General features: G+C 44.6%; 1 protein-coding gene and 1 pseudogene across 5 annotated transcripts in view; one reads left to right on the plus strand and one right to left on the minus strand.

Annotated features, from left to right (window-relative positions):
- The window catches only part of REEP1 (receptor accessory protein 1), a 71,293-nt gene extending 68,028 nt beyond the window's left edge, over window positions 1-3,265 (minus strand). For 3 of the 5 annotated variants that reach the window (XM_051619554.1, XM_051619557.1, XM_051619556.1), the window contains exon 1: window positions 3,117-3,265. In XM_051619554.1, the coding sequence (XP_051475514.1) occupies window positions 3,117-3,148 (32 nt within the window). In that variant the 5' untranslated portion in view covers window positions 3,149-3,265. The remainder of the gene's footprint in view (window positions 1-3,116) is intronic. The other 2 variants (XM_051619555.1, XM_051619559.1) reach the window with 1 other exon arrangement.
- Window positions 3,266-6,688: 3,423 nt separating this feature from the next.
- LOC127384224 (kinesin-like protein KIF18B) lies at window positions 6,689-7,829 on the plus strand (annotated as a pseudogene).
- The last annotated feature ends 13,372 nt before the right edge of the window (window positions 7,830-21,201 follow it).

Consider the following 21,201-nt stretch of genomic DNA (forward strand, 5'->3'; position numbering starts at 1 on the left):
TATAAGGTGCTGCTCTAAGTTTCTGTCATTTCCCTTTGGGAGGTTACCAGCACAGAGCTCTGTAGGCAGAAGAGAACCAGCCACCACTCCAGACGAGCATTAACAAAGTCCAAACACTGAAGCTGAAATGATGGAGGAGATGGTTTGCAGTTAGCTGCCTGACTTCCCACTGAAGTGGGTAAGAAGTGCTCACACGCTTCTCCAGCAACATTTTAGAAATAGAAATTGCCAGCACAGAAACAATGACAACCAAATCAGGGATAATGGAACCAAGAAAGCACCCAAGTGCCAAAGCAAAGGTTTGCTTTTTGTTTTAAAGCCCATTCTGTTAGCTGAGTCATCTCAGACATAACCCCCAAAGAGACCAGCAGAAGTCTGAAGATCACAAAGCAATATTCACAGTGTGACCACTCCACACCACTTTTTTCATAATCCTTATCTGCTAATAAGATTTGAGGGGAAAAAAAAGCAAGTGAACAGGCACAACCAGGGGGGAAAAAAGCCCAACCAGATGACAATTCCAATTAGAACACAGCTATCTGTACTGATGGATCAACGAGTGATTCGTAACAAGATGGAGAAGCCAGATTAGATAGATTAAATCTTTGTCATGATCCTAAGATGAAGACCACTGTACACCAGGGAGTGAGTGATGCACCTAATAGTTAACTTGAGTGGGTGCAGGCTTGTGCTGTACATATTCCTTGGCCTTCTGGCTCTTGTGCCTTGGATGCAGGACCAGCTCAGCTGGTTAATTTTAAGACAGGAGCCTGTAGGAAGCTCACAGTGGTCACCAGCAATTAAACTGCCTGCATGTCCTTATTTGTCTTCATTAATCTAAAAGTATGGCAACAAGTTCTCTTGAGAAAATCCTTTTCATTTGACAGGAGAAATGATTAATAGAATTGACTTTTTTTTTTTTTTTTTTCTTCATAGAAATAATTCTGCAAGAGTCTCAAAAGGCCAAAATGTAAGCTAATCTTTCCACAGACAGATCTGCACAGCATGCTGGACCCAGACTGGAGGGCTGTTCATATTGTACAGCTCAGGGTTCCCAGCATCTGAAGGGATCTAAAATTATTTACACTTTCCTCATTTTCTTTATAATGTTAAGTTCTAATAAATGGCATTTTAAGAAACACTGTACAGAGTCCAAGTCTCTTGATGGGTTTGTAACAAACCAGCACCTCCTGGTGCAAAACATTCTCAAAAGATAATATATACTAAATACCAGTGCAAAGAAAGTGGTGATGAAGCTTGGCTTGCTCTAAGGTTTCCTTGCAAAATTATTTTTTTATTATTACTACAATTACTAAATTATTCCTATTTACACTGCATATTCAGATTAACATTTTCTTTTGGAATTCTAGTGTAACAAATACTTGGTACCACCCTCCACACAGCTGATTTCTTACTGTGACATGCTACTCAGAGCAAGCTGAAGAGAATGGCAAGGTTTGTATGTTCAGTGAATTACCAGACTGTAGATGTCAATTGCTGTGTCCTTATCAGATTTTTACCTACTCCATGTGTCTTAGATGAAATCACCTGTATGTGTGTGTGCATGTGCTGAGACAAGTGAGCTAAACTACCACCTCTCTGTGGACATTCTTTGTTCTTGAGGATTAGCTGGGTTACATGATGGCAGGTTTTTTCAAAGTGAAAATTAGTCTACTAGAGAGGAAAGAAAAGCAGCTTTGGACAATGAAGGCTACATCTCACACATTGCTGTCAGAGATAACTGCAGTTCTACTGTTCAAATTAAATCATTTAAACATTTAACAGGCTTTCCCAGAATGAAGAGCAAACCCAATAATGGCTAGCAACAGCTGCAGCTGGATCCAGCTCATATACCTCCAGGAGCTAAATTAAACTCTGGAACATCCCAAAATCTTCATATCTGACAGCCACCACCCAGCGTCTTAGTGATCTGGAGAAATAGCTAAGATCAAGGTGAGTTTTCCTTTTGATGCTTCATCTCATACGGCAAAAGAGGAGACCTTGAAAATGCCTTTATGGAATTATGCTGAAGGTGCAACATCATGGCACGATTCTTTCAGACAAAGAAAGTGAGAGGCCCTTGCAGACCCTCTGCAATAACTTAGGAGCACAACAGATGTTCTCCTGAGTCTGCAGCTATATGTACCACACAGAGAAGAGTGGCAAATGCTTTGTTGAATTCAAATGTGTACCACATTTCCTGGAGGGAGACAGCCATTCTGCTGCCCCACCTTAAGCACGAACTGCCCATCCCCTCCCTGGAATTTACCTACTGGCATCAAAATTGCCCTTTTCTCACTGCACCTCTTCTCCGGTGGGGCAGATGAACAAATACCTCGAGCTTGTTCCATTTTCCCCTGTCGCCTGGGAAGCACTTGCAGGGCATTTTCTACAGGTACTCCCACCTATATCGTGCTTCCAGCTACAGACAAGCTGTAGGACAAGCACAAACAGCCTGGACGCTTCTCCTCCCAGACCGACAGATTAAAAGGAAATCCAGAATACCTTTTGAGAGGGTGGAACGGCAAGTTGCAAAGGGGAAAGAAATATTTGCCACTCCTGTTGCAAAGAAGGGGGAAGAAAGCGGCGGGGAGACCCCGCGGCCGCCTCCCCCGGCGTCCTGCCCAGGCCCAGCCCGCCGCGCCGAGCCCCGCTAACAAAGCGCCGCTCCCCCCATCCATCCATCCATCCATCCATCCATCCATCCATCCATCCATCCATCCATCCATGCCCATCTTCCCACCCGCCGGGGCTCGATTCCCCGTTCCTGACCCCCAGCCGGTTCGTCGCCGGGCGGTGTCAGCCGCCCTCCTCCCCTGTCACCTTGCGCTGTGCAGCTCGGCAGCCTTTGCTGCCCTCCAACCCCTCGGTCGTTTTCCCACGCCGGGAAATACCGTTGAACCCACCTATTTTCTCCGTCACCCTGCAAGCAGCCTGAGCGCACCATCCCTAACAACAACCTGCTAAATTTAGCCGAGTCGCCGCCGCCACCGCGTTATTCACAGCGGGGACGAGCGGGACAAGGCAGCAGGCGCGGACACCGCAGACAGACAGACAGACAGACACGCACGGACATGCGGGCACAGGCGTGCAGGTGCCAGCCGGCAGCTACTCACACCACTAGCCTGGAGATGATCCATGAGACCATGGCGCTGGCTCTCCCGGCAGGGAAGGCTGGCCCCGACTCCTCGCCCGCCGCCGGCCTCCGCCCGAGTGATCGGGGCGGGCGGCTCGGCCATCCGGCCCCGCAGCCTCAGCGCAGCCTCACTGGCGGCTTCGCCCGCAGCCAACGCGCAGCCGGGCCCGGCCGCCCCCCGCCCTGCTCCGCGCTGCCGGAGGGGGGGAGGAGGAGGAGGAGGAGCAGCAGACCCCGCCGGCCTCCCCAGAGGGTGACAGCCCCCGGCCAGGCGGGCAGGGGTCCCTTCCCCACGCTGCGGGGTCGGGCAGAAACGCGTGCGCTTCTGGAGCACCGCAGCCGAGCCGAGCATGAAGGAAACCCCAGGACATAGCGATGTAAGGGCAGAGCGAAGGCACGGTGTTGGTGGGCTTCTCGGATATCTAGGAAGAGAGGGGATCCCCCTCCACGCCCCAAGTTTGCAGGCACAACCGACAAGGGTCCTGGCAGCATGTCCAGGTGAATTCCTTCACTGCTGGTGGATAATAGCCAGCAGTCTCTACGACGTTAATTTCACTAGGGTGTCTCATGGCTATCAAGTCCAATTTCCACAAGGAAAATTTGCCCACATGCAGAACGGGCACTGGATTGACCTGCAGGTTGTTCTTCCCTTAGTTTCCTTTGGGTTCTTCTTTTCCTTCACTACATTGGCACATACCAAATGTGATGAGACTGTCAGAAATTATCCTCCACTGCTTTGGTCCTTTCCTTCCATCAGAAGTACACGTGCCCTGGGAATTCATGATGTGCTTTAGTCTTGTGGCAATCCTTAGATCTCTCTCAAGCTTGCCACCATGAGACCAGCCCCATCCTTCACTTGGAGGGCAGTTGCCCTGGTGTTAGGGCACCCTGGCTGCACTGCAGGATCCCTGCCTCCATGCCCAACACATTGGTCTTTTCTAGGATGGTCTGTCTGCAGCAATTTTTCCCCATCATTCTAAGAGAGCATAGCTGTAAGAGGCTGCAGTTTCCTAAAGTATCACAAGTAATCTGTGAGGAACTCTTCTAGGAAGAGACTGGAGATTTCAACCCAGAGGTAGCTGAGCTAGGATCTGATCACAGACCTCTCCAGTCCCAGATGATCACAGACAACCTCATGCTCCCATCCATTTCCACAGGAAGATGCTCATCATCCAACATCCAGCCCTTACCTAACACCTTTCTTGTACTCAGTTCCAAGTCCTCTATAACAGGATCATCTTTTGTTCTGCAGGCTTTCTGACAGCACCCATTTCAGCCAAAGACACACGTGTAGTTAAAGGTCAGCACCTTTAAAAATCATCCTCTAGAGTACCTACACCGCCGCATTGATCTTCTCTCTGTAGTGGGTCTGTTCCTCCACCAGAGGGAACTTCCACCTCACGCTGTGACCTGTCAAAAGCTGTTACCTCCTCAACCACCTCCCTGGGTTATAGCAGCATTTCTGCGAAAGCCACCGGTACTTTCTGGTTACAGAAAGGCCATGAACTACCGCTGGGGGCCGACGGGGTCATAGAATCATAGAATGGTTAAGGTTGGAAGGGACCTTAAAGATCATCAGGTTCTAACCTCCCTGCTTATAGCAGGGACACCTCCCACTAGACCAGGCTGCACATGAGCCCTTGTCCTATCACTGCCCTCTCTGGTGAAAAGCCCCTCCCCAGCTTTCCTTGTAGACCCTTCAGGTTCTGGAAGGTGCTCTAAGGTGTCTCTGGAGCCTTCTCTTCTCCAGGCTGAACAGCCCCAACTCTCTCAGCCTGTCTTCATAGCAGAGCTGCTCCAGCCCTTGGATCATCTGGACCTTCTCCAACAGGTCCATATCTTGTTGCAAGGGCACCAGAGCTGTACACAGTATTCCAGGTGGGGTCTCACCAGAGCAGAGCAGAGGGGCAGAATCCCCTCCCTGGCCCTGCCGGCCACACTTATTTTGATGCAGCCCAGGACACAATTGGCTCCCTGGGCTCCAGCGCACGCCAGTGACTCATGAGCTTCTCATCAACTACCACCCCCAAGTCCTTCTCCTCAGCACTGCTCTCCAGCCATTCTCCCCCCAACCTGTATTTGTGCCTGGGGTTGTGCTGACCCAGGTGCAGGATCCTGCACTTGGCCTTGTTGAACTTCATGAGGTTGGCATATTGGCCCACCTCTCCGAGGTCCCTCTGGATGGCATCCCTTCCCTCTAGGGTGTCAACCACACCACACAGCTTGGTATCATCAGCAAACTTGCTGAGGATACACCCAATCCCACTGTCCATGTCTCCAACAAAGATGTTGAACAGCATTGGTCCCAATACTGACCCCTGAGGGACACCACTTGTCACTTGCCTCCAATAGGACACTGAACCCTTGACCACAACTCTCTGGGTGTGGCCATCCAGCAATTACTTACCCACTGAGTGGTCCATCTGGCAAATCCATGTCTTGTCAGTTTGGAGACTAGGACGTCACGTGGGACAGTGTCAAATGCCTTGCACAAATCCAGATAGATGACATCAGTTGCTCTGCCACTATCCACCATCTCTGTAGCCTTGTCATAGAAGGCCACCAAATTGGTCAGGCATGATTTGCCTTTAGTGAAACCATATGAGCTGTCACTAAGGTCACCACCAAACATTCCTGCCTCAGAGACTACAAAAGCCTACAGTGGCAGCATTCTGCCTGCTGCACAGGCACCACAAAGACAGGACTGGGTGTTCTGTTGCAATAAGCAAGTGTAAATTAGCGTCTTCTCCAGGCAAGATTGCTCTCTGGTAGAATTGCCTTCCCTCCAAAATAAGCCACTAGGCCATCTAGCCAAAACTCTAAGGCAGTGGATCATCCTGGGGCTGTCTTGCTTGTATATCACAGCCAAACAGGTACTTGAAAATCTGTTATCCAAGATTCCTCATATATGAGGATTATTTAGTGTGAGATTTTAGACTGCATCTTGGCAGACACCTCACAACATTCTTTAGAGTCAACGATGTGATATCATCAAGTACAAGGCACAGATCTCTCCGCACCAGTATTTGTGTAATCACCACAGCACACAGAACCTGCAGCACCTGCTGCATATTTCAAGCATAGGAAAAGATCCCAGAGACAACACAGAAGACAACAGCCAAAGCTGCAATAAAACATTTTAGTGCCAAAGCACAACTCAGTCTTGTGCCCTCTTGGCTCCTTCCAGCCTCTTCCAGTTCACTGTGTTCCCTGCACTTCCTGCTAGTTGCCATCACTGCTGACCTGTAGCTTTTTTTTCTGATCAGCAACCTTCAGAAAGGCTTGAAGATATCTTCTGCTTGGCAGCTCTCTCTGACAGGGGTAAGCAGGATGTGGACCCCTCTTGTGCTGGGGCTTTGTACACAAGTGACATAATCACCACCTCATGACTGTTGATTGATCCTAAGCATCAAATGCACACTGACAGTAAACGAGAGAGCCTGGTGAGCCTGTCAGTGCGAGTGCAGGGAGCTTTACTGAAATAGCTATCAGGTAAACTGAGGGTGAAGGGGAGAAACTCCGCTCTACTGAGCCATCAGTGGAAGGGTGACAATGCCCCCTACCTACTGTCACTGGGCTGTGTCTGAGGACAGCAGTCATACAGCCCTGTAAGCTTGGCATCTGACATCCCTAGCATCCTGGATAAAAGCTTTGCTTGAAGAAAGCCTTTCCTTTGCTATTAAACCACCTGACCCAGTCTGGCACCGTGCGCTCCGGCGGTCCTGCGCTCTCCAGCGGTACCGTGCCCCCCCGGCAGCACCGTGCCCCCCGGCAGCTCCCTGCCCCGCACCCAGCTGCTCCCCGCTCCCACGGCGCCCAGCCCCCGCCCGTTGTGGTGCCTGTGTGGCCCCCCCAGCCCCTGTGAGCGGGAGCAGGTCGGGCGCTCCTCCTGCACCTCCTGGACCAGCACATCCTTGTCTTCAACCCCGAGGAGCCCAGCGCACCTCCCCCCCGCCCGGCAGGCTGCTGCCCCCCGTGGGCCCAAGCACCAGGGCAAGGGCCAGAAGTTCATCTTCAACTGGCTTCTCCGGGAGGGGGCCATGCAGGAGGGGGTGTTCCAGGACACCACCTGCAGGCTCTTTGGACAGTGTCCTCAAGGGCTACAACTGCTCTGTGTTCACCTATGGCACGACAGGAGCAGAAAAAACCTACACCATGCTTGGCTTGGAGAAAAGCCCTGGCATCATGTACCTCACCATGTAAGAGAATTGAGGCCAGGAAGGGGGAGAAGAGCTCTGAAGTCCTTGTCTCCTACCAGGAGGTCTACATCAAACATATTCATAACCCGCTGGAGCCCAAGGGCCCTCTGGCCATCCAGGAGGATGCTGAGAAAGGAGTGGTGCGTCAGGGCCTCTCCCTCCTCCAGCCCACCTCAGCAGAGCAGCTCCTGGAGATGTTGGCCAATGGCAACAAAAACTGGATGCAGCATCCCACCCACACCAACATTACCTCATCCTGCTCCCACACCATGTTCCAGGTCTATGTGAAGCAGCAGTATGGTGCTGGTGACCTCACTCAGGATCTGCAGGTGGCCAAGATGAGCTTGATCAACCTGGCAGGCTCAAAATGAGCCTCGGTCACCAACACCAAGGGGAATCAGCTGTGGGAGGGGGCCAACACCAACTGCTCCCTGCTGGCCCTCATCAACATCATCAATGCCCTGGCTGATGCCAAGAACAAAAAGAAAAGTTGACAAACCTGATCGCCTTCTATGACAAAGTAACCTGCCTGATTGATGCAGGGCAAGTGATGGACATCATTTACCTGGACTTCTCCAAAGCTTTTGATACAGTCCCCCACAGCCTCCTCCTGGAGAAACTGACTTGTTATGGCCTTGACAAGTGGTCTGTGCAGTGGGTGGGGAACTGGCTGACAGACCCTACCCAGAGGGTGATAGTAAATAGTTCCTCCTAGGACGTGGACAGGCTAGAGAGGGGCCAGAGAAGGGCCACAAGGATGATCACCTGCCATATGAGGAGAGGCTGAAAAAACTGGGTTTGTTCAGTTTTGAGAAAAGAAGGCTTCAGGGAGATCTTATTATCATGTTCCAGTACTCAAAGGGTGGCTACCAAGAAGATGGAGACTCCCTATTTACAAGGAGTCCCATGGAAAAGACAAGGGGTAATGGGCACAGGTTGCTCCTGGGACAATTCCAATTGGACACAAGAGGTACATTTTTCACCATGAGGACAGTCCAACATTGGAATAGTCTCCCAAGGGTAGTGGTAGATTCCCCCACACTGGACAGTTTTAAGTCTCAGCTTGACAGGGGGCTGAGCCACCTCATATAAACGATAGTAGTAACTAGAAAGGTTGGACCAGATGATCCTTGAGGTCCCTTCCAACCTGGCTTTTTATGATTCTATTATAAGATCCAGTACCGGGACAGCAAGCTCCCCCACCTGCTCAAGGACTCCATCAGTGACAACTGCTGCACCATCATGATTGCCACCATCAGCCATTCAGTGCTGGCTCATGAGGACACTACAACACCCTCAAGTATGCCAGCTGGTCCAAGGAGATCAAGCTGTCGCTGAAGAGCAACGTGGTCACTTCTGACTGCCACACCTGTACATACTGCTACCCAATGTAGAAAAGGTCAGGAAGCAGCAAGTGCAGAGAGAGGGACAACTCCTGTCAAGAAGGCATGTCCTGTGACATATCAAACTGACATGAGAGGCATTTCATAACAGCTTGATGTGAACAGACAACCTAGCTAGGAAATATCCCCAGGTACAGAGAAATATCTGACAGGAAACCAGAAGTGGCATTTAGGTGCTGAAGTTCATGTGGAGAAAACAAAGTAACAAAATTAAATAAAAAACCCCAAACACATGCGATAGCAGCAGGGCATATATTACTATAATAATACTATATTCTATAGTGTTTTTACAGTACCTAAAAAGTACCAGGAGAAGAAAGATAGTTTGATCAAGAAATCGATCTTCTACATCACATCAAGGAATATACACACACATATATAGATATATATGCTCAGCCTCTTGGAAGCAAAATGTTTGGTCTTCCACCCACAGAAAGAGAATAGGTGACTTCTTCCATTTATGTCTTGACTTCTACTTGGCAAGCAAAAGAAAAAACAAATTAACAAATACCTAAGAAGACAACATGTACATTTAGAGAAAAAAATCCAAGAAGAATGAAGCTCCAGAATACAGTAATGAAAAAGTCAAATTCTAAAATTACAACTTTGCTAACAGATACGGACTAGACATGAAAGATTAATCCTACTCTACAGGCAGTATTGTCTAAGCATGTGGAGACAGTCACCATTTCCTGGCTGCCATTTCCATCTCTACTATTGAATTGCTTGCTTCAGAACTATGGCCATCAGCAAAGAGAGATTAAGAAATGCCTACTTAGACTCCAAAGTGGTGTGGTCTGGCATTTGAGCTGGGAACTGTGACTGCTGAGTAGCACTCTTCATTCTCAGTGACTCACTACATGAACTTGAGGAGAACATAGAGATCAGCATGCCTGAATGTATGGTTTGGCTTTGGGTCACCTAAATGGGATAGCCAAGTTTTCTAACACAAAATTATACAGCACAAGATCAGTCAGTGATACTCAGAATCTTCAAATATTAAGCTCTGAATACCTAAAGTTGTGCATCAAAAGTGTCTTCTGAGAAGTTTGTTCTTTACTTCCCATATCCCCTTTTGTAACGTAGATGTTACAAGATGCCTCTGCCTCGGAATAAATCCATGTGTGTTAGATTAATTCAGTAGTGGCTGTGAGGCATCTGCAGATCCTCCAGCTCCATGGGAAATTATCCCAATTCAGCATATTTTCCATTCTATTACTTCAGACTGAAGAAAAAGCTTGGATTGCAGCATTTTACAGATTAATGAAAAAAGGACTATATCTTAGACTGGAACTTACTTTTTCAGCCTTAAATGCCAATAAATACATCAATAATTTATCACTATTATTGCAGTACTTCTGACACTGAGATTAATCTTCTTGTCCCCTTTTACCTGCTACCATCTTTCCACCTCAGTCTAGTCATGCACAACCATCACGTCTATTCCATGTCTCCAAATGATCTCCCTGTCCCTGTTTATGTCCTAAGCACCCTGCCATGGACAACTTACAACAGAAATGTAAAAAGAAAGGAAACAGTTAAATTTTTAAAAATGGGGAGGGGGGGAAAAGGTGATCAGAAAACACATTGTTGGAAGAGAGATCTTCTGGATCGAATTGTACAGCCTCCTAGTAGAGCAGGTAAGAAGAGATACTGTCTCCTCTTAAGGATGTGACATACAAATCACTTACTTTTATGAAGTATTTCTCCACCTGTCCCCGCCAAACAAGAACCTACTCATATATTTGACAAAGACTGCAAACAAAGAGGAAGAAATGCTGCTCAGATGTCTTGGCTGGATGCTGGGAGAATGTTAGCTTGGGATTTCCCCACAGCAGGTTGAGATCCTCACCATTTTCCTCTTGAGGCTTTTTTTCTTCATGAACACTAGCTCTCTGAATGTCTGCTGGAGTCAGAAGGCAAACATAACAGAAACATTCCCTCTGTTAAGGAAAGGAAACTTCTAAAAGAAGAACTGCAATAGTGACTTCTAATAATAATGCATACCCACAAGACTGGAAAACAGCAGCAAGATCAAACCTGTAAAAGAGGACATTTAATCATTCTGAAAAAGGAAAAGGAAAAGGCTGCTTTCTAGGCAAACTGGTGTGGACAATGCATACTGGGTCCAGACCAGGGAAGAGTTACTCTTCAAATTTGCCAGTGTGTGTCTCTCTTGGCCTGAATTACCAGCTACTGCCAGGGAGGAGACACTAAGATGCACAGAGCTTTGGTCTGACCCAGTGTATCAGTTCTTCTTTGGTTTGACCCAGTGTATCGGTTCTTCTCTTCCTGCATTGGAAGGATGTTATTACTGTACGGTGTTTAACAGTGACTGCAGCACAATTGTACTGCGGGGTGACTCCACCATGTTCATGCCCTCAAAGCAGACACAGTGAGAAAGGAGGAAGGTAATTAAGTGCTAGTGTGAACATGACATTTGCTGAAGAGGGATGTTCAGAGAAATATGGTCTGAGCATGGCCTTGAGGTTTCACTGAGGCGCCATGCAGATGGGAATGCTAGAGATAACAATAAGCTGTAAATAATGAGTGAAAAGGGCCTTTCTCAAGAAGGGAGGTGGTTGCCTTCAAGGAAAGAGGGAAGGAATGTGAGGGAGGCTATGGAGAGCTCTAATTATGTTAGAAGAAAGCTAAAGGACCAATGCAGGCTGGTCTAAGCAGTTAATAGAGATAGGCTGCCTTCATGGACTGATGTAATAAACAAAGTTTAAGGCAGTAAGAGGAAAGCAAAGTGGGCTTCCTCACCACCCCTTGCTGAACCGCCTTTAAGCAACCAATCCAGTATTGCAGGCACTGCTCTGTTTAGCAGTGTCTTGTACATAGGTGAAATTACTAAGCAATTACTAGACTATTGTGGCTCTGTAAAAACATGCTTCAATAACTGTATAAATGCTACTTTGCAGTAAGTTTTAATAAAAAGCTTCTGTTGACCTTCAGGATCAATTTAAATCCCAGCACAAACCAGGATGTGGCAACTACAGCTTTCAATTCTGTGCAGAGCCCCAAGAGAGGCAGAAGGAAACTAGCTGCACTGGCACACCTGGCAAAGATTCCTTCCCCTGGGAGCTGCTCAGAAGTACTTGCAGGTGAGCAGCAACCTCACTGTGAGTGCGCTCATTTCTCCAGGGGTTTTCCCATACTCTACCAGGGCTTTCCTCCTACTCCCATACACCACAATATGCCTGACTCTCCCTTGTGTGTCCTGTTCTGTTCCTCTCAAGGTGTGCAAACCACCCCACTGCTTTATAACTGCTTTCTCTCATTTATATATGCAAAGAGAAATGCTGTGTGTCAAAGCCCAGAGCACATTAAAGACATAGATTCTCATACCACATATAGTCATGGACATGAAATTCCACCACGCTAAGCTAGTTCCAGTTCTATTACTTCTGGGAGAAGTTAAAAGGATGTCAGGGAAAATATGCCTCTTTATATGAACAAGTTATATAACTAAATTTTTTCCCTGCAGTCAGGGTACATGAAAATTTTGCAGTACCATCCTGCTTCTCTCATTATGTGGCAGTAAGAACAGGGATGAATTGTCTTGACAGGGACAAAAAAGTCTAAGCTCCAAAACTGAAATGGGAAAAAAAGTGGGACCCAAAAAACTTAAGAGGTTTCAGAAAAAAGACAAAGGAAAAATACACCCACTGTGATAAGAGTTTTCAAGCTACTTTCTGTAAGCTATTTATGGAGGACCTCACCCCCATAAATACTGCTTTGGAAGACCTAGAATATCCCACTTTAATGCCACTATTAATGAGACCAGATAATGGTTTCTTGGCTAGCATCTGCTTACAGCTTGCAAAGGTCAGAGTGAGCGGTGCGGGAACAGCAGCCAGAGCACTCCCAGCACTGGCTACTGGGAAGTGATAACACTCCAACACGTTTCTGAATGATGCGTGTTTGACAGGAAAGCACCAGTAGTCTTTCCCCAGAAATAGTGATCTAGTCCAACTGCTTAGCAGATATGAAAAGGCTACAGGTGAAAATGGAAATAAAGACTCTCAGAAGTCTATACTTCAATACCACAAACTATTCTATAAAGGAAGAGAGAAAAAAAGTCAACAGCCAACAGTTTTTAAACAATTTTTTAAAAAGGCACCTCTTTGCCTGATCTCCATTTTCCATATCAGTCTCCAACTGGAAGACTGCAAGTTCCAACCCTCAGCTAAGTGAAGCATTTGCAAGCAAATATTCTTCCTCTCTCTCTCTTCACACTCCAGTAAGACACTCTTGATTGCAATGTATGCAGGTGATTGGGTGCTTTCTGTGCTCTCTCCCCCTTCAGACCCCATTTCAGCCATCCTCAGTTGAAAACTTTTTCACGGTCTATTACAGCTCTGAGATTCTCCAAGTGCTACTGAAATGAAATGGACAAAATGAATTAAGTGAATAGCACTGCCAACAGCAGGATTGTAGAGGTATATCTATGTCCCGTGAGAAGTGTGCCAGCAAATCACATGGTCTTCACAGAACTACCCTGAAAGCATTTAGGGCACTGATAAAGGTGTTGCTGTAGCAACACAGAGCTCGCTCTGAGACAGCTACACATGTTCTCAGCAGCCAGGGAGCAATTTTCAGTTCATGCTGAGCTCCATGCTGCTGAGGCTACACCTGACTTTGTAGAATGACTGCATAATTTAGGTTGCAAGTAGCCTGTGGCGGTCCTCAGATCCAGCCTCTAGCTCAGAGCAGAGACAACTTTGAAGTTGCATTACGCTGGGGAGGGCCTTGTGTCCAGCTAATAAAGTAGTCTAGACATGACTGAGCTGTGCCTGCTACAACGCAGTGGGACACGAGATAGTTTTAGCCTTACAACAACTCTGCAGAACTGGTGTGGTAGGCAGAGGCCTGAAGCTGCCTGAGCACTGAAGTTGTCTTCCCTGGTGCCAGCAGCACAGCAGCTATCAGAGCACTGTGCAAGAGGTTGTGTTACAAACCTCTTACTGGTAACAACTGGGTCAAAATGTTGGTCTTTCGAATGGAAAACTGGTTCTGCAGAAGTCAAGTGCATTCCTTCTATTCACAATAGGCAAGAGGATTTCAAACCCTGGGTTTGGGCTATAGTAGGCACACATGGTGGGCAGCTGCAGCCATTACTTAAGAGTTAATCCCTGTAATATCCTTTGTTAATCTGACTACAATGATCAAGTGGCACGGAACATATTCAGCATACCCATAGGGTGCATGTTAGATTAACAGGATTACCTGCTGCTGATGATAATGCTACCCTGTATTTATTCAGCATTTCTCTGAAGAACAGAAGGTACTTTTTAAAGGTAGGTAAATATTTGTTAATCCCAGAGAGGAAAATGTAAATTCAAAGAGGTTAAGCAATAATGTCAGTTCCACACAGTGAACCAGTAGCAATATTCCCAGATGTATGCTCCAACACAGCATTTCTTTAGCCATCGGTTGATATGACCTGCTCATAATGCCCTTAACAATTACAGCACATCCTGGTTTCTTATACTAACAGTCTGTTTAGAAAGCAACATTTCTATTGCTAGTTAAGCCTCCATTTTCACTACTCACTTTTTGCTAACTTTGAAAGAGTCTATACAAAAAATATTTGGGGAGCAAGTATTCAGATTATGGTGGTAAACCTAGAAAAGGGATCATCCTTTCCTTTGTGTAGCACATCTAACACTCTGCTATGCAATACTCACATGCAAGCATTCTGAACCACTTAAAGCTTACTTGTTGACTTTTACAGCCTGTGTTCATAAATTATTTTGCATTCCTTGTGTGCAAACAATAGCACTCTGAGAAAATAACAAACTTCAAGAATACGGCTTTCATTTTCCCCCCTCTTTAAAAGATCCTTTATGATTACAACCAATTCCTGTGATTCTGGTCTTTTAAACATTATTTGTCTAATGTTCATAAGGTCATTTATACCACTTGAAACCTGTGAACCATGAACATACACTGTACTGCTTATTTGCTCATTAGTACTTGATATTAACATTCACTCACAGTAGCTTTCAAGAAATAAATAAAATACTACTTGAATGCCTACCTAATTTGGGAAACAATGTGTAAACCAAAGAATAGCACAGACATCATCCCACCTTATGTTTGCATCTAGTTCAGCAGTTATTCTAAAAGAAAGAGTGGAACATAAGTCAATAATTGGGGACCTCTACAGCAACATCAGAGACACCTCTGATGATAATCTGTCCCACTTACTCTAGACAACTATTTAAGTATGAGTCTCATTCTGGAGATGCTTCTCTTCATTCCCTGCAGAGTAAGCCTAGACAACGAGATGCCTGCTGGTGGATGAAGTTCATTAAATGCATAGTTTTTGTATTGCCAGTTTATGACCTACATGCTATACAAAGTGAGACACATCCTACTTCTGCTGCAACCAGAGGCATAATGCTAATCTCTGTGGTGTGAGTCAGGGAAACTGAAACCTGACACACAATCATGCCTTCTAAAATTCAAAGTCCTCCAATGATCAGCTTAATTTATTTTCTCAACATGGCATTTATAAAATCCCTTTCAGCTTTCTCAATTACTTCAATCATCTAAAATATTTTCCCACTTGCTTTTGAAAAAAATTCATCTCCAGCCACCTGAAGGCAAACATGCAGGGTTTAAGCTACTCCTCTTTGTTTATGTGTCCAGGTTTGTGGGACAACAGAGACAGCTCAAAGTAACTTGGAGAGGTCTCTTATATTCTTCTTAGAAAACTGCAGCTGCACATTCTATTCTGTGATGATTTCTGCTCAGGAAATAAGAGTAAGAAGCAGCATTAGAAACCTATGCTGCAGTACAAGTTCTCCTGCAAAGGAAACTGGAAAATGTCATTTCCCTTTTTTGGACAACTGCAGTTAGGTAATTATGCTATTTAGGACATTAGATATTGGAAAGCAAGAAAAGTTCAATTTTGCCTTCTTGTGCTTTTTAGAAGAGATGACAGACAAGACAGATTATCATCTTCCACTTACAAAAAGATGAAACTGACACAGAATCTCTTAAAAAAATCTGCAGATGAAATTCCTGGTTTCACTGGAGTCAGGAATTAGCTTTAAAACTACTGTTTTAATTTGAGGCACAAATCTCTACCACCAAAGACCAGAGTTTGGAGAACAGCCATTAATCTTTGACAACTGTGAAGAGAGCCAGTTAGGGAAAAGACACTATTAAGTTTCACTGACATGTGGTTGACCTGGAGAGCTTTAAAGAGAGGAGCAGGATATTACTAAGTGCTTTACAGTGATAAATACAGTGAAGCACCTATTAAATCCCAGTGCCAGTATCAATGCTCAGCTGTACTGTGGGCTTCAGCTTGGAATTCAAGTCACTGCCCCAGCGGCTTTACAGCTGTCCAGTGCTCCTCTGCACTGGGCTGGCTGGTGGTGCAGAGGACATGGCAGGGGAGCTGAGACTGAAACAGCATCAGTGTCACTCTAATTTATAGCTGCACCTGGTTTTTAAGCAATACTGTTGTGTCTGCTCTCTCTAATTAAGCTGCAGAGAAATCACAATGGCCATTTCCAATTCCTGGACTCAGAAGACAAGGGAGGTAGGAGCCAGTTTGGAAGCACAGGTGTATCAGCTGATTTGATTTTGATTTGAATATATTTTACTCAACAACTCTTGCATATTACTTCTTGTATTGTCCCTTTATCTGAAACAGATGACTCAATCCAAATTTAATATTAAATATCTTCTGGGAAATATTCCTAGCAGCTGCTTCACAATCATGTTTTTTCCCTCTTTGACATTAGAGAGCGTAAGCACTCGTTTAAATTTGAAAAGGACATTTGAGGACTAAAATGTTTAATTAGTAACTATAATACTCATAGTCTTTCAAATGCACAACACAAAGCAATTCATAAGAATTATTACTGTTATCCCCGCGTTACAGAGAAATGTGGTGCATTAAATTACCTGCCTAATGACACAGTGTTAGATTCCAGATTGGGCTCCCAGTTCTGTGCAAGACCAACTAAGTCACAATTAGCAACATAAGAGTTTAAAAAATTCCAGGTTCTATATTCACCAGTATCTGGGATCTTAACCTGTCACTCTTTGTTTTATTATTATTATTATTATTATTATTCAGCTTCTGTGATACTGAAGCCAATAGCATTACTTTAGCTCTGTTAACATTGTATCAGCACAACATGCAGAATTAAAAAAAAAAAAAAATTTAAAAGGCTGCATTTCTCATTGCTCCAGCTGAAGGAAGAGTTGGTAAGTGGCAGGACAAAGGAACCAGAGTCAGGAAAGCCAGCATTCCCTGCAGGCAGTGGAAGGATTTGCACTGCATTGGGCAAGACTCGAGCCCAGACAACCTTCCAGTCAAGATCACTTTCTAGTGCTTTCTTCACATCTGAGCCAAAAGGCTGAGCCTCTCAAGTGAATGCACATTCAAGAACAACCAAAGTTCTCCAAATTGCACATACTTGTAACTCACAAAAACTGCTTCTACCCATGTTCACTGTTTTGCCAAAAACTACCTTAAATTACCAAGGTTGAAAGTGGCCCAACTACTTTCAAGAGAATATCCATATGTTGTTGTTTTTTTTTTTTTAAAAAGCAGCACTGTGAATTTTATCCAAATGATCCTCAAAAAAGTACACAGCAGGCTGGGTCAGTATTAGTAACATTTCTATCACCTCGTTTAGGATGCACAGACCTGAGACCTACATGGGAGTCTGACATGCCAAAACTTCTTGTCAGATCTACAAGAGAAATGTTTTAACTTTTCTCCCAAGGGAAGAAGGTCAACCACAAGACAGAGCTGTTTAAAAAAGATGGCAGGAAGCACTTGTTACAAACCTCAAGAACTCTCTGGCACTGGCAGGGAACGATGTAAAGGTCTTTGCCAAATCCAAGTTATATTATTTCAATGACTAAAGAGCCTGGACATTATTAAGTAGCAGAATATGAATGATATGATGTGCTTGCAGTATTGTGAGGCTTTGGAAGGTAAGGCTAATTAACAAACAATTTTCTTAAGTTCATGAAATACTGTTGCCTAAAGTTCCCTGCATAGCTTTCCCTAACCTTGGTAGCTCTTTTTGTCCATGGGTAGTACTGTCACCAAGAGATTCCTGCTGTGCTGGCAATCTCTAAGACTTCATTCAGCTATATTCATTAAGATAATATTGATTTCCATTCTTTTATTAAAGAATGATACCCTGAAACCTTTGAGTAATTAACTCCTATAGGGAAAGTTGTGGGTTTTTTTAAATTTAAAGCAGACCTTGTTCATCTGGAGCAGTCACAGAAAAACAAAATCAGCACACAGTTACTAACCACACTGTATGTCTAAAGTTTGTTCGTGGTTATTTTTGAAAGTTATTGCATCACTTTCTATAAATACCTGTTCAATTTTAGAATTAATCAGACAAATGTAATATCCAATCCCCAGACAATACTTAACATCCAATTAAATAATTAAATCATTAAATGTTAAATTAATAGCCAATTAAATTGTAATAGCTGATCACTGATTTATTATCCTAAAAATTGTTTCATCGTTTCCTGTTTCTACAGTTGGGATTGCAAATCTAAGTAATAGCTAGCAAAAGAAAAGCAAATCAGTCCTCACTGCAGAGCATGTATGGAGGCAGGAGAGAGTGAGTTCAGCATTTCTTATGGAATTTTGCTTCCAGTAAGTAAACTTAATTGCATAGCATTACAATGTACTTTATGTCAAAACAGCTGTTTCTTTTAGCTTTAGACAAGGAGACAATATTAATGAAAGTAAGACATACATTATTTTAACTTCTAGGGAAGAGATAAGCACAGAAAAAAAGAGCCAGAACTAGTCCTGCTAGTCTTGCAAAGCTAACCTGTGTGAGGTTTGCTGAGGTAACATGATGGTACTTGAGCAAAGAGCTTATACAGGCTTTTATCTTTTCGTGCTGTAGAGCTAGACTGGAGCTAGACTGAAAAGGAGCAGTTTCCGATCTACTTTAGCTACTTAAGGAGTAATTAAATGACATCACTTTGGGTGCTGGTGAATAAGAAAGCTTCTGGTAGTCTGCTGCTACTCATTCTGCAGCACGGTACATCCAGACACGCTGGAGAAATGAAATGGGTAGATATGCCCCTCTTTCTAAAGCCCTGTTTCTAGTTAGCATGGCTGCTATTTTTGTAGTCTGATCATAAGCATGTTCAACTTTAACTACAAATCCTTTACACCTTCATCATCAATCCTTAGAAGAGATATATATATATATTTATATATATTTATATTCTTTTTCTGTGCTTGTGCAGCCTTCAACGGGGTTGGTATTGAGAACAAAGACCTTTAAACATTGCTACAAGAGAGTTATTTTCTTGTAAGTATCTGTAAGATCTTGCATTGACCATTGTTTGTGGTAACAGCATTGTGGGGCATGCAGACTTGCAGGCTTCTCTTGGAAATACAGGACAGCCCTGAAAAACAATCTGCCCTTGCTTATCACAGAAAATATCTTCCAAGAAGATAGTGGCATGACACTTAATCTTAGATGCTGGTCCTATTCTGAATTAAATGTGTCTGTGACTGTTTTAGATAGTGGGACACCAGTTTTCAAGTACAAATATTTGAATAGAACATCCAGGTTCTGTATGCAGAGAAGTGGGCTTAAATACCTGAATGTGAAAATTTTTAGGCACTAATAGTTATAAAACTGGCTATTGAGTTTGACCACATATATTGTTAAATTCAGCTTTCTCTTCACCCAAAGCCTCTTGTGCCTTTTTTTCCTAGTGATCCCACATACAAAAGTCCTGTTACTTAATGGTGGCTAAAAGGAGGAATTAATTCAAGTGTGTTCTGAAGATACTATTGAAAGACCACCCGTTTGCAGAGGTTACTCCTTTCTCAAATACAAGACAAAGGTCTTACCTACTAGCACTTGAAACCTGTAGGCAGAACTGGCTCTAAAAAATTATGTTCAAGACTCCTTGTAGGCAGAAGAACAGGTTGACAACTGCTGCTCTGTAGTTTAATCAGTTCTGCATATTCACAGCACCAGTTTGTTTTGCAGGTACCTGGAATGGCATTTTGTCCTTGAGAGGTAAATAATCCAGAGTGAGATACTTGCATCTGTGCCATTGTCATCCTGTTGGTTTGTTTGAAAGCAATTTCTGAACGTTTTGACATTTCTCTTGGCACGCTGTGAGTCAAGGTGGGCATACATACACAATATTTTTCAGGTAGACATTGTTTTTTGTGGAGACTGTTGTAAGTGGTGACAAAATAATCAGGTAAGAAAAAGTATTTATTTTTCTTTCTTGGATGGTGAAAATCCCAGGAAATGGATTCTAAATCGATCCAACAAACTAATAGATGTTTATAGTCACACTTTAAAATTTTGTATCATTGACTTTTTGACCCAGAACTTCACTGGTTACTCCAAACGTGTAACTTTCAGATAAGGTAAATAATTAAAAAATAGATATTTGGTCCAGATCTCACTTCTTCAAGGAATGAAGAATCCTAGGGAAGTGAAAAAGTAGCTGATTATCTGAATGCTTGATTTTTGTCCGGGTTCCAGTCAACTTGAACTCTCCCAGTCTCTGCTAATTTGGTTTACTTCATATATATTCAAAATGTTGCATTTTGATCCTATGACTCTTTTACCATAATTTCCTACATAAGTGTCAGTTCAATTTCAAGGTCATTCATGGTCAGTCAGTGTCAACCTATGAAGTTCAAGGCCAAGTGCAGGGTCCTGCACCTGGGTCAGCACAACCCCAGGCACAAATACAGGCTGGGGGAAGAATGGCTGGAGAGCAGTGCTGAGGAGAAGGACTTGGGGGTGGTAGATGAGAAGCTCGATATGGGCCACCAGTGTGTGCTGGAGCCCAGAGAGCCAGTTGTGTCCTGGGCTGCATCAAGAGAAGTGTGGCCAGCAGGGCCAGGGAGGGGATTCTGCCCCTCTGCTCTGCTCTGGTGAGACCCCACCTGGAATACTGTGTACAGCTCTGGTGCCCTCAGCACAAAAAAGATACAGACCTGTTGGAGAGGTTCCAGAGAAGGGCCACCAAGATGATCCAAGGGCTGGAGCAGCTCTGCTATGAAGACAGGCTGAGGGAGTTGGGGCTGTTCAGCCTGGAGAAGAGAAGGCTCTGGGGAAACCTTAGAGCACCTTCCAGTACTTGAAAGGGGCTACAGGAAAGCTGGGGAGGGGCTTTTCATCAGAGAGGGCAGTGATAGGACAAGGGGTAATGTTTTTAAACTGAGAGAGGGGAAATTTAGGATAGATATTAGGAAGAAGTTCTTCACTGTAAGGATGGTGAGGAACTGGAATGGGTTGCCCAGGGAGGTTGTTGATGCCCCATCCCTGGAGGTTTTTAAGGCCAGGTTGGGTGAGGTTTTGTGCAGGCTGGTCTAGTGGTGGGGTTCCCTGCTCATGGCAGGGGGTTGGAACCTGATGATCTGTAAGGTCCCTTCCAACCTTAATGATTCTATGATTCTGTG

Source organism: Apus apus, chromosome 4, assembly GCF_020740795.1.
Source record: "Apus apus isolate bApuApu2 chromosome 4, bApuApu2.pri.cur, whole genome shotgun sequence".
Taxonomy (NCBI): Eukaryota; Metazoa; Chordata; class Aves; order Apodiformes; family Apodidae; genus Apus; species Apus apus.